The sequence below is a fragment of the Gastrolobium bilobum genome, unplaced genomic scaffold, assembly GCF_033153095.1.
Source record: "Gastrolobium bilobum isolate Gb01-03AN ecotype WA unplaced genomic scaffold, APGP_CSIRO_Gbil_v1 utg1505, whole genome shotgun sequence".
NCBI lineage: Eukaryota > Viridiplantae > Streptophyta > Magnoliopsida > Fabales > Fabaceae > Gastrolobium > Gastrolobium bilobum.
In genome coordinates this window covers 57304-71689 of record NW_026897785.1, presented here as the reverse complement: position 1 = coordinate 71689, position 14386 = coordinate 57304, and the positions used below count along the sequence as shown (strand labels likewise).

Here is a 14386-nt window from a genome sequence, read left to right as displayed (position 1 = left end):
ACTATTTTTTTGTTTTTAGAATCAAATTTAGAGAACATAACTTGTTTGATTGTGTTATGATTTTTTTGTTCTTAAAATTGTTTTGTAAAATAATTATGGAAACAGTTGTTTTCTATGCTTGTTTTATTTTGAAAGATAAAAACCAAAATAGAAAACAAAAACAACTCAGACATGTTCTCTACATTTAATTCCAAAAAAAAAAAACACAGTTATAAATTTTTAAATGTTATTTTTTACAAAACAAGTTTTACTAAATGGATTTTTTTTCCTGAAAATCAAAAAATTGTTTTTGTAAACTAATTTCAAACAAGCCCTAAGTTGTTTTTGTTTTGTGTTTTGATTTTTAATTTTTAAAACAAAAAAATATACAAAACACATATTTCATTAACTATTTTATAAAATTATTTTAAGAAAAAAAATCAGAACACAATTAAACACACTTTTTATTTTTTGTTTTTTTCCTTCTTGCAAGATGGTTCTAGTATCATGATATTAATGGGTGAAATTGTTGAGTATAAATATTATTTAACTAATTTTAGTTATTTTTTAAGTGTTTGAGTTAGGAGTTAGCTTTCTGTTAGTCTCTGTTAGTTTTTGTTATGTACAACTGTCTTTCCTTATGCATTGACACATACTATATATACGTGTGCACTGTGTAGAATAGATATGATTGAACGCGAGATTACAATTCAATTTTAGTTTTCTCTTCACTTTCAAATGAGTTTCTTTAGTTTCATTCGTATCATGGTATCAGAGCTCTACACAGAGCTCTGATATTCGCCATTTCCTTTCTGTTCTCAATTTTGTTCTTCTTTCTTAATATCCTGTTGCAAATTACTTACTACATTCTTGATCTATGGCGAATCTGAGTTATGTTCATATCGAAGAAACAGTGGAAGATCAAGGTCCTGCATCCACTGCAATCCAGAGAAGTGAAACGAGATCATCGAATCATGTTGATAATTCAGATCCAGCAAGTCCTTATTTCTTGCATTCCAGTGAGAATCCCTCACTTGTGCTAGTCTCAACGCTGATGAATGGTAAGAATTACCACGGTTGGGCTAGGGCCATAAAGATGGCATCGATATCGAAAAACAAGTTTTCTTTTGTAAATGGGGACATATCAGCTCCAAATCCATCAGATTCTCAGTATGCGGCATGGGAAAGGTGTAATACAAATGGTTCTCTCATGGTTACACCGTTCTATTACTGAATTTATTTCCCAATCAACTTTATGGATGGATCGAGCATCAGATGTATGAAATGATCTCAAAGAGAGATTCTCACGATTGAGCGTCAGATGTATGAAATGATCTCAAAGAGAGATTCTCACAATCTGACATCTTTAGAATTTCTGATTTACAGGATGAACTTTACAGATTGCGTCAGGGTGATAGCTCTGTGTCAGACTACTACACACGGATCAAGATCCTATGGGATGAGCTAGAAGCTTTGCAACCAACTCCAACATGTACGTGTGTTCGTCCTTGCTACTCAATAGCTTCAGATGTGAAGAATATTCGTGAGAAAGATTACTCAATTCGCTTTCTCAAAGGACTGAATGATCAGTTCTCAAATGTTAGGTCTCAGATAATGCTAATGAATCCTTTGCCTTTAGTCAACCGTGTCTTTTCTTTAATAATGCAGCAAGAGAGACAACTGCATTTGGAAGGAGTTTTTAATAATCAAGAAGTTCATAAAGCCTTCTACAATTCCAATGAGCAAGTACAAGGCAGAGTACGCTTTCAGGCACGAGGCAGAGGACGTGGTAGTTTCACTGGGAAAGGAAGGTCAGGTTCTTCAAGACTTTGCACCTACTGTGGTAAGACAAGTCATATAGTGGAAACTTGTTTTGAGAAACATGGGTATCCCCCTGGTTATAAGCAAAAAGGGGCAACTCACAAAGCTAATGTAGCAGTTGTGCCAAAAGATCAGATGCAAGCTTCGATGGAGGGTATAAGAAATCCTTCACATATTGATTTGCAAGATGGCTTTACCAATAGTCAATACCAAACAACACTTGAGATGATTCAGCAATCACTCCAATAGAATTCACCTCACACAAGCAACTTGGCACAAGCGAAGGCATTCAGTGCAGAAACGACAGAATCCTCCTCAGGTATCTTTAATGTTCAGTGGATTTTAGACACAGGTGCCACTGATCATATCACATGTTCTTATGCAAATTTGTCTTGTGTTCACAAGATTGAACCTATTACCATTTTCTTACCAAATGGAAATCAAGTCTTTTCATATTATTCTGGTACTGTTCAACTCTCGAATTCTCTCAAGTTGACAAATGTGTTGTTTGTTAAAGAGTTCACAGTGAATTTAATATCAGTCACTAAGCTGATAGAAGAATCTAATTGTCGTGTGATTTTTCAGCATCCAACTTGTATCATTCAGCAAATGCCATCTCAACAGATGATTGGTTCTGCTGATTTGAAGAAGGGCTTGTATGTTCTTCGAGACACTAACTATGAAGACAAACACATTAGTCCTGCTAAAAAGGAGTTGTTGATAGATACACTTCCTTTCATTAATAGTACTCGTACTACACAATCCTTTATTTCTGATGAATGGCATTCCCATTTAGGGCATTGTTCGAAATCTGTAATAAAAGCCATGATGTCTCAATTTCCTTTTATCTCATGGAAAAACTTGGATGATCCATGTGACATTTGCCATTTAGCAAAACAAAAGAAATTTTCTTTTCCTAATAGTTCATTTGTTCCCAATTGTGCTCTTGATTTAGTGCATGTTGAAATCTGGGGACTTTGCTCTCTTAACTCAGTGCATCGATATCATTATCTTTTAACTATTGTAGATGATCATACCCGTTTCACTTGGGGTGTTCTTATGAAATCAAAATCTGAAACACGAAACCATATTCAGGCTTTTGTAGCTCTTGTGAAAAATCAGTTTAATATTACTATAAAATGCTTCTGCAGTGACAATGGCCCAAATTTTTTAACGACTGATTTCTTCAATGATAAAGGCATATTGCATCAGACTTCATGTGTGGAGTCCCCTCAGCAAAATGGAGTTCTTGAAAGAAAACAACAACATATTCCTAACACAGCAAGGGCTCTTTTCTTCCAAAGTAAACTTCCACAAAGTCTATGGTCTTACTGCATCACTCATGCTATATACCTCATTAATCGATTATGTTCACCTATGCTACAAAATAAGTCACCATTTGAGCTTTTATACAGCAAGCCACCTGTTATCATCCATTTAAGGAATTTTGGGTGCCTGCCATATGCCTCTACCATTAGCAATGGGCGTTCAAAATTTGATCCACGTGCTAGAAAGTGTGCATATCTAGGACATAAAGATGGTGATAAGGGATATGTTCTTTATGACTTGGCATCTAGACAGATTTTCATATCACGAAATGTGATATTCTATGAGAAGTATTTTCCTTTCTCTGAGTCAGGATATTCAAGGGAGGATCTTACCTGGCCTCTTACAGTTGATTCAACAACTTCATATGATTTAAACATTCCACAAAGACTTCATACACCTGAAACACCTCAACAATAATCTTCCATACAAGAGCATCAACCTTCTGCATCTGGAACAGATATCTCAAGTGAAATATTGCCTACTTGCTTGGAAAATCCCACTGCTCCCACCCTTCCAAGATGATCCACCAGAGTGAGAGGGCCTCCTAAACACCTCGAGGATTTTCAACATCACATGACAGCAGCTGTTGTTAGTATATGGATGTCCTAGAGACAATCTTTTGATTAGATTAGGACATATGTGGACCTTTTATATTGTCGCAAATAAATATAAGCACTCTTTATCCTGTTTCATATTTTGTCTCGATATTATTGTTAATATTATATGAGTAACTGGATAAACCCCTTGGAATAGAATAGGTATCTCTTGAGTATCTGTGATGAGATCACGATCATGAGGATTCAAGGATACCAGGTGTTTATTCCTAATTTTATGTTCCTAGTCTAGAGACACTGAGAATGGGGATCAGTCATCTCGGGTAAGACTAGCACGGCTTATCTACTTGTATTCGGATACAAGGTAAAGACCTCATGAGCTACAAATATGGAGATGTCTTAGCTAAAGTCGTGGGTGGACCTATAAGGGTATAGCTTGCACTGAACAGACCCACAAAGAGACTCTATGAGGAAATCTTACAAAAGGTATCATTAGAGCAGTCTCTAAATATTTGGGTATGTCTTTCCTTAGGCCAGAAGTTTTCACCTAGACTGTGTTCTAGAAAGCATGTTTTGATTGTATACCTCGTCTGCCTGAAACATGGAGATTCATAGGTATGCCTTTGGGCATGTCCTAAAAGAACACAAGCCTAAGGTGATAAGATTAAGGAATTCGTCAAATCTCTGTAAGGAATTAGGTTATCTGTAAACCGGAGAAATTGGGATGACATATACGGGACTCGGGAATCTATACATAGTAAAAGAGATCATGAGATGATCTGCCTTTAGAGTCAGTAAATTGAAGACTCCCTATTTCGAATTAAAGCTTACCCTAAACCGCAAGGGTTGATACATCACCTCACCCTAGGTTTAATGGTAAGGTAACCGAGACGAAAGGAAATATATACGGTAACCAAATATATTTAATAGGATGATCATGTCATTAACCTAACTAGCTCTGGGGCAACAAAGCATTGCTAGTGCTCTGTGTTGTAATTAAATGGGTTGTGGTCTTGTTGGGCCCAAGCCCATTTATGTCAGTAGCTATGTTGGGCCTATTGGGTCACACACTAATACCTTATTGTCTTGATAATATAGCATTAAAGGTTTTAGGCCTAATAATGGTTATTAGCCCAAGAAGAAATTTGGATGCCCACCTAAGAGGGAAAGGGCGCATGGTTGTTGTAATGTGCTTGGATGGTCCAAGACATTATTAAATAATTTAATTAGTTAAATTAATTATCAAATATTTAAATTTTGAATTTGAATTTTGAATTTAAATGTTTGAAAGTTTGAATTTAAATGTTTGAATTTGAATTTGAATTGGCTATAAAAGGTTGTTTCATAACAAAAGGATAAGATGAGATCTTGATAGATCAAATCCCAAGTATCAAGAGGAGATCTTTGGATATCATCAAAGATGATTTGGGGCACTGATTTGGTGGCCTTGTGATGATCATTTAGTCAACCAATTAAGCTCCAATCATATTTGGTTGGTTGAGAGAATATTTGAGTGAGTTGGCTCAATTTGAATTGCAACTACTCAATGTATTTGGACTGCATTTTGGGCCAAAGGGGCGCACCATATGGCTGACCATATGATGGTCATTAAGTCAGATTTTTGACTAGGTATAGACTTAGTCTCATGAGGATAGGATAAGAGGTTGTTGGCTAGATTTGAATTGCAACAACTCCACTCATTCCTCCACAAAAGGGGCGCAACTTTGGTCAGATCTTTGAGAGAAAAAATCTGATTCAAATCCATGGTTCTCTCATCTCCTTAAGTGTTTTCCTTTTGTTAGGTTCTCTTTAAGAGTTTTTTGAAAAATAACCTAGCCACTGATCATCCATTCCATGTGCCACTTTGTGAGTTTTCATGTTGAAAATTCACTCATCTAAACACCTTGAAACCTAAGCCTCTTTCTCTCCTATTGGACGCCTAGCTTGCTCCTTTGTGGTGTTCGAATTGGTGTCTTTTCAAGAAGAGTTCTTGCATCTTGACAAAGGGTGGTGTGGATCAACATTAGAGGGTTTGAACCTTCAAGCCTAACACTGATCACCTTCGAGTTTTGAGTTACGAACAAGGTATCTCTCTGTCCTAGAGTATGTATCTTGATTGGTATGTGTGTTTCTGTTTTGAATTTTTTTTTTCATCATCACATGCCTACGGCCTTCAAGACCATTTTCTTTCAAGTGGTATCAGAGCCCAGTTGCTTTACCATCGACGAGTGATGGTACCTTGTTTGTAAAACTTGTTCTTTACGGTCAAAAGTTCTTTAAAGAGTTAAAGCTTGAATCCTAGCATATGGATTTTGAATTACAATGCTTTAAATTGTTGAAGTTTTTAGTTTTATGAACATGTTAATGTGATTGCTATGTTCATATATCTATATGTGTTCATGGTTTTGTTTCTTCTTCTTTGTGAAAGTTTTGAAAAGAAACAACTTTTTGAAAGGGTTGATTCGGCCATGAGGGGTACTTCGAGTACCTTGATTGTTTTCTTATTCTTTCTCTATGAATTGTTTCATGAGCATAGCATGAAATTTTTGTGACAAAATTTATCATATATATGCATATATGATTCGGCCACACAAGGTGTGATGACTGCATGCGTGGTTTAATTTTGTGTTCTTTGAGAAAGAGTAAACAAAATTTGAATTATATTAATTGTTATATAATTCGACCATTAAGAGAAAAAATTAAGAAAATTTGAATCATGATTCTTGTTATGATATTTTAATTGTTAAAATATTAAGACGTATGTGTGAACATGTTTTGTGATATTTGATATTATGTGCTTGCAAGTTCTTTAACTTTTTAGGTGCAAATTGGAAGGCGATGGTCATGGTGCCCGAATTTAAATTTCAAATTTTTAACTTTAAATTAAAGGTTTAATTTTGCTCTATTTAAAGTAGAGATGTAAATTTGAATTTTAAATTTTTTTGTATCTTCATTTGTCCCTCCAAAGATGTTTTGGAGTTTCTTTAATTATTTTGTAATTAAAGAATTAGGCTAGTGGCGTTTAGACAAGAAGAAGTCGTGGCCTAAGGAGCAAGATGGAAGAATGCGCGAGCACCATGACTGTCTCAAATAAAATTGCCCAAATACGACTAGTGTAATCCGACAGATGTTTGACATAGGTTACGACTAGCATGATAATAATACATATGCGTTTGATGAGACTTAGTAAACCCTAAATAAAATGAACCCTTAAAGAAATCAATTATCAAGTGCATGATTACCTCCCACCACCAATATTACTCAAACCTCCTCTAAATAGTGGTGCTCCACAACTTAGTTGGGATCCACTGTTTTGTAACAGCCCGTTGTACACCGGTATTGTTAACATTCATTATGATATTAAGCGCAGTTACAATCACAGCAATTCATTTATAAAAATGTGAATAAACTTTTTCCGATTATTACGAGAGCCTTTAAAACATAAAAAGCGTAATAACTAAAAGCTGTGACCGTAACCGTAAACTCTTGCGGAAGACTTATTTAAACTATTTTTATAACTTACTTTACTTATTATAAGTTACTAAGGGGTTCCCATAAACCCACTTAGCCAATTACTAACTTTTACATTTTTACTTACCCGAACATGGTTCACTAATTAAATTACTGCGAACGCACCACAAAAATTCCGACCTTACACTCAGGTTATATTTTCTTACTTAATTCCCTTTATAAAAAGCTATCACACGCTATAATCGGAGCACGTTTTCTCCGGATATCGCCGTTTGAAGTTGGACAAGCAAAATTGCCCTCCAACCCCAAAACAACTCTAAACATCCCTCACTCTCTGAATTACTGCACAGAATCCACTCATCAAATTGCTATCAAAATTTTACACCATAAACTAGACACCTCAATCTTCGATTTGATATATCATACGCTTAATTTGACCAAGAAACGAAGCAGGAATAAAATTCCCAAAACTGGACCAGAACAGCCCCCAAGTGCAGGGCAAACAGGGCAGTTGTGTTCACTGACTTCCACATGGCTGCGCACAACCCATAAAATTCTAAGATTTTGTCACAACGTAAGGGATATCTCAAGTTTCAAAACGGCATATGGAACGTCCCTATTGGACCTCTATGGAGGGAGATAAGCTCTCCCGAAGTTCACCTAAAATCTGCCAGTTCTACAGAAAATTCGCCAGAGTTTCCTTTGTTTTTCCTTAAATCCCTAAATTTACACAAGCTCACTAATACCTCAATGTACCTAATAATCCAATAATAATCCAATGGGTGGCACACACACAAAGACCAACAATGCCTTGGGGCACTTACAACCCAATTCAGCTTATATTTATTACACAGTTTATACTATAATGCTCACTTTAAAATCCTTAACTTGTTTCAATCACAAGATCCATTTACATGCCATTTCTCAACATAAGCATATAATCATCACCCTACAATAGGCCTAAAGCCCTTCCATCATATTACATCAATATTCATGCATACTTACAACCTTTCATTTAAATATAACAACGTACATATTCATAACTTGAATTTACAACTTGAAATATGAACTTGAATTTACAACTTTAAACATAACTTCGAACGAAATAATAACTAACTAGACTCAGGCACAATATATATCATGAACAAGTAATAACAATGCTCCCATGACTCATCCTACGGGCCTCTTGCCCGCCACTCCTGTGCCACTGCTACATCTTGAAATAAATGCCCCGAGACGAGGTGAGATATACGGATATATCTCAGTAACCCAGAGGTTCTAGAGAAAACTCCGCCCAGTGGTTCACTTCGATGCATATCAATAGTATAAAACAACCACTTTCAAAACGGGATAAAGCAAAGGATTTAGAGAAACTCGAGAATATTGGGATATAAAATACGACGAAGCGGGATGACAACTACCAATACCACGCAACGTCCTCGGCATATATAAGCCTACGGGTATCATCCAAGGTGTGTTCCAAGAACCACAACCATGATGCCCCAACCATCCATATACACCCGAGACATTCCTAGTGTGCTCCTATCCGGATCACACACCACGACCCTAGGTCAACTGGAACTCCATCTCGGAGACCTATCCAGTGGAAGTCCGAAACACTCCGCAGATATCATCTGATTAGAGAAATCATTGATAGGATGGATGTAAAGATAGATTATGTTCCCACTGATGAAACCTAGATGATTCTCTGACGAAGGCTGTTTCTTAGAGAAAACATGATAATCATTATGAGGCTTTGGGTATACGACTTAGGTCAGATTGGCTCTAGGCCAAGTGGGAGCTTGTTAGTATATGGATGTCCTAGAGAAATTTTTTTGATTAGATTAGGACATATGTGGACCTTTTATATTGTCACAAATAAATATAAGCACTCTTTATCTTGTTTCATATTTTGTCTCGATATTATTATTAATATTATATGAGTAACTGGATAAACCCCTTGGAATAGAATATGTATCTCTTGAGTATCTGTGATGAGATCATGATCATGAGGATTCAAGGATACCGAATGTTTATTCCTAATTTTATGTTCCTAGTCTAGAGACACTGAGAATGAGGATCAGTAATCTCGGGTAAGACTAGCACGACTTATCTACTTGTGTTCGGATACAAGGTAAAGACCTCATGAGCTACAGATATGGAGATGTCTTAGCTAAAGTCGTGGGTCCTATAAGGGTATAGCTCGCACTAAACAGACCCACAAAGAGACTCTATGAGGAAATCTTACAAAAGGTATCATTAGAGCAGTCTCTTAATATTTGGGTATGTCTTTCCTTAGACCAGAAGTTTTCACCTAGACTGTGTTCTAGAAAGCATGTTTTGATTGTATACCTCGTCTGCCTGAAACATGGAGATTCGTAGGTATGCCTTTGGGCATGTCCTGAAAGAACACAAGCCTAGGGTGATAAGATGAAGGAATTCGTCAAATCTTTGTAAGGGATTAGGTTATCTGTAAATCGAAGAAATTGGGATGACATTTACGGGACTCGGGAATCTATGCATAGTAAAAGAGATCATGAGATGATCTGCCTTTAGAGTCAGTAAATTGAAGACTCCCTATTTCGAATTAAAGCTTACCCTAAACCACAAAGGTTGATACATCTCCTCACCCTAGGTTTAATGGAAAGGTAACCGAGATGAAACGAAATACATACGGTAACCAAATATATTTAATAGGATGATCATGCCATTAACCTAACTAGCTCTGGGGCAACAAAACATTGTTAGTGCTCTGTGTTGTCATTAAATGGGTTGTGGTCTTATTGGGCCCAAGCCCATTTATGTCAGTGGCTATGTTGGGTCTAATGGGTCACACACTAATACCTTATTGTCTTGATAATATAGCATTAAAGGTTTTGGGCCTAATAATGGTTGTTATCCCAAGAAGAAATTTGAATGCCCACCTAAGAGGGAAAAGGCGCATGGTTGTTGTAATGGGCTTGGATGGTCCAAGACATTATTAATTAATTTAATTAGTTAAATTAATTATCAAATATTTAAATTTTGAATTTGAATTTTGAATTTAAATGTTTGAAAGTTTGAATTTAAATGTTTGAATTTGAATTTGAATTGGCTATGAAAGGTTGTTTCGTAACCAAAGGATAAGATGAGATCTTGATGAATCAAATCCCAAGTATCAAGAGGAGATCTTTGGATATCATCAAAGATGATTTGGGGCGCTGATTTGGTGGCCTTGTGATGATCATTTAGTCAATCAATTAAGCTCCATTCATATTTGGTTGGTTGAGAGAATATTTGAGTGAGTTGGCTCAATTTGAATTGCAACTACTCAATGTATTTGGACTGCATTTTGGGCCAAAGGGGCGCAACATATGGCTGACCATATGATGGTCATTAAGTCAGATTTTTGACTAGGTATAGACTTAGTCTCATGAGGATAGGATAGGAGGTTGTTAGCTAGATTTGAATTGCAACAACTCCACTCATTCCTCCACAAAAGGGGCGCAACTTTGGTCAGATTTTTGAGAGAAAAAATATGATTCAAATCCATGGTTCTCTCATCTCCTTAAGTGTTTTCCTTTTGTTAGGTTCTCTTTAAGAGTTTTTTGAAAAATAACCTAGCCACTGATCATCCATTCCATGCGCCACTTTGTGAGTTTTCATGCTGAAAATTCACTCATCTAAACACCTTGAAACCTAAGCCTCTTTCTTTCCTATTGGACGCCTAGCTTGATCCTTTGTGGTGTTCGAATTGGTGGCTTTTCAAGAAGAGTTCTTGCATCTTGACAAAGGGTGGTGTGGATCAACATTAGAGGGTTTGAACCTTCAAGCCTAACACTGATCACCTTCGAGTTTTGAGTTACGAACAAGGTATCTCTCTGTCCTAGAGTATATATCTTGATTGGTATGTGTGTTTCCGCTTTGAAATTTTTTTTTCATCCTCACATGCTTACGGCCTTCAAGGCCATTTTCTTTCAGCTGCCACTAAACCAAATCAAAATTTTGGTACTTGTGCCTATCCCCTATCATCTGTGGTTTCTTATAATCATTATTCTTATGCATATTCGAAATTATGTCATAATGTGAGTTCTGCTATTGAGCCACAAACATATAGACAAGTAGTCCAATTCAAGGAGTGGACTTCTGCAATGAAAGAAGAAATTGCTGCACTTAATCATAATAGGACATGGACCTTTGTGGATCTACCTAAAGGAAAGAAGCCAATTAGTTCCAAGTGGGTCTATAAAGTAAAGCATAATGCAGATGGCTCCATTGCTCGGTATAAAGCAAGGCTTGTGGCAAAGGGGTATACTTAAATGGAGGGAGTAGATTACTTTGAAACTTTCTCCCCAGTTGCCAAGTTGACCACAATTCGACTTCTCTTAGCTGTTGCAGCTTTACGTGGATGGTTCTTAGAGCAACTGGACATCAATAATGCCTTTCTCTATGGAGATCTTTCTGAAGAAGTATATATGTCTGTACCAGAAGGTGTTAACCCCCCTAATCCAAATCAAGTTTGCATGCTTGAGAAGTCCCTTTATGGACTTAAACAAGCATGTCGCCAATGGAATGCTAGATTGACCACTGAACTTATATCTCTTGCTTACGTACAATCCTCTGCTGATCATTCCTTGTTCACCAAACAAAATCATGATTCATTCACTGCACTCCTTGTGTATATGGATGACATGGTCTTAGCTGGCAATGACATGAATGAGATACAAGTTGTTAAAGGTCACCTTGATAATCTGTTTTGTATCAAAGACCTTGGACCCCATCGGTTCTTCTTAGGATTTGAAATAGCTCGATCTCAACATCGTATTGTGTTGAATCAAAGAAAATATACCCTTGAATTACTATCAGATGGTGGTTTGACTGGTTTTAAACCTGTCTCTACTCCCATGGAGCCTACCATTCGTCTAATTCAAAATCAAGGAGAACCTTATCATGAGCCAGCGGCTTATCGTCGACTTGTTGGGCGTATTCTGTACCTTACAAACACCAGACCTGACATATCTTTTGATGTTCAACAGCTTAGCCAGTTTGTGGCTCACCCAATGAAGCCTCATTTTGATGCAACCATTCGAGTTCTAAAATATCTTAAAGGGTCTCAGGCAAAGGCATTTTCTTTCCTTCTAAGAATTCCTTAACTCTATCTGGCTTCACAGACGCAGACTGGGCCACATGTCCTGATACCGGCAAGTCTACAACAGGGTTCTGTGTCTTCATTGGATCCTCCTTAATTTCGTGAAAATCCAAGAAACAGAGTACCGTAAGTCGCTCATCAGCAGAAGCGGAGTATCGTGCCTTAGCTACTCTGACATGTGAAGTGCAGTGGCTGACTTATCTCCTTCATGACCTTCACACCCTAGTTTCTGGTCCAGCCATGATCTATTGTGATAATTTGGCTGCAGTACACTTAGCACATAATCCAACATTTCAAGAGCGCAACAAGCATATAGAGCTTGACTGCCATGTTACACGTGAGAAAATCATCAAAGGATTGATCCATTTGCTTCCTATTTCTACCAAACAACAACTTGCTGACACTTTTACAAAAGTCCTTCATCCAGCTCCTTTTCAAGAGTTTCTGTCCAAGTTGGGACTTTATGATATCCACCTCCCAACTTGAAGAAGGGGGGGGGGGGGGGGGGGGGGGGGTTTGAGTATAAATATTATTTAACTAATTTTAGTTATTTTTTAAGTGTGTGCAGTTAGTCGTTAGCTTCCCGTTAGTCTCTATTAGTTTCTATTATGTACAACTGTCTTTCCTCGTGTATTGACACATACTATATATACGTGTGCACTGTGTAGAATAGATATGATTGAACGTGAGATTACAATTCAGTTTTAGTTTTCTCTTCACTTTCACTTTCAGATGAGTTTCTTTAGTTTCATTCGTATCAGAAATAATATTTTAGTTACCTAATATGAGCGCAAGGAGCGCACACAGAAGAAAACTATAAATGGTCTAATAATCATTAACATATGGAACTTGGGGGCATGATTGAACGATTAGGACTAGTCCGTGATAAAATTCACTGATGGATGGGTGTATGTCATTATGGCTATAATGCTTAGTTTCCTTAGATTTGGTAATTGAAACTAAAAGAATAATGGTACATTAATTAATCGTCCTTTTCCAGACAAGCTTTTTATGGTGTATGGTGATGGTTCGCAGCAAAGGGTGCATCGTTATGGACTGTAGTTAGAATTCTTTTTTGGTTAATCGTGCATTGCACCTACCATGTAATATATTATTATTGACCACCACATGCGCATCGTGTAGATATGATTACAATCGATGATAACTTATGTTGAGTCAACCTTCAATACAATTACATAATTTTGCGTCCTTTTTTTAATCATGATATTTGATGGTAAAAACAAAGCTCCATTGATACTCATGACCTTAATCCTTAAAACCTTGCATTAACGTTTGATGTCCAGTCTGTTAGAAAAAAATTGTTATTTCCTAATAATTATTTGATATATATTTAATTATCAATTATATCATACTATTTAATTATTGAATATATTAAGTTATCAAAATATAGAAGTCAAATCATATTCCTAATTTGGTATGAATTAAATGAGTGAATACCTACTAAATGGGATTGACTCAAATGATAAATGTTTAATTTCGTTTAAATAAGATATTGAGTTAAAGTATTTGTAAATGCAAAAATTCTCCTTTAGGAGAGTTAGCACTACCATGATATGTATATTTCCAGTTTGAACAGGATTGCTTTTTTTTTTTTTGATAACAGAACAGGATTGCTTTACATGAAGGATACCTGTGGTTTATCCAAAAAATAAAACTGAGTGAATACCTAGTATTGATCTAACTAAATGTAATGGATGCCTAATGAGATAATATATAAAAAAAATTAAAAATTAGAATTATGATCCCAATATATCAAATCATGAGTATGCTTATTTTCCCTCATCTAATGTGAAAATATTCATTAAGAGCTTGTTTGAGAGCCATTTTTAGGAGGGAAAAGGAAGGAATGAGAATGTTTTATTTATACTTTTTTCTTGTTTGTAAATTTAAAAAAGTTAGAGGAAGGGAATTGAGAATTTTTGTAAAACTCTTCAAAATCCTTTTCACTCTTAAAATTAAGAGTAAAGCCCATTTTAGGTCCTTAACAAAAAGCACGGTCCCCACTTTCAACCCTTACCAAAAAATACCCATATTAGTCCTTTTTTAGAGATTAAATTGGATTTTAATTGAATTTTTGAGGAAT

General features: G+C 36.2%; 1 protein-coding gene across 1 annotated transcript; it reads left to right on the top strand.

Annotated features, from left to right (window-relative positions):
- The first annotated feature begins 856 nt into the window (after nucleotides 1-856).
- LOC133310301 (uncharacterized) lies at nucleotides 857-2049 on the top strand. The gene is made up of 2 exons (XM_061511209.1): nucleotides 857-1192; nucleotides 1366-2049. The coding sequence occupies exons 1-2, from the start codon at nucleotides 857-859 to the stop codon at nucleotides 2047-2049; spliced, it is 1020 nt and encodes a 339-aa protein (XP_061367193.1).
- The last annotated feature ends 12337 nt before the right edge of the window (nucleotides 2050-14386 follow it).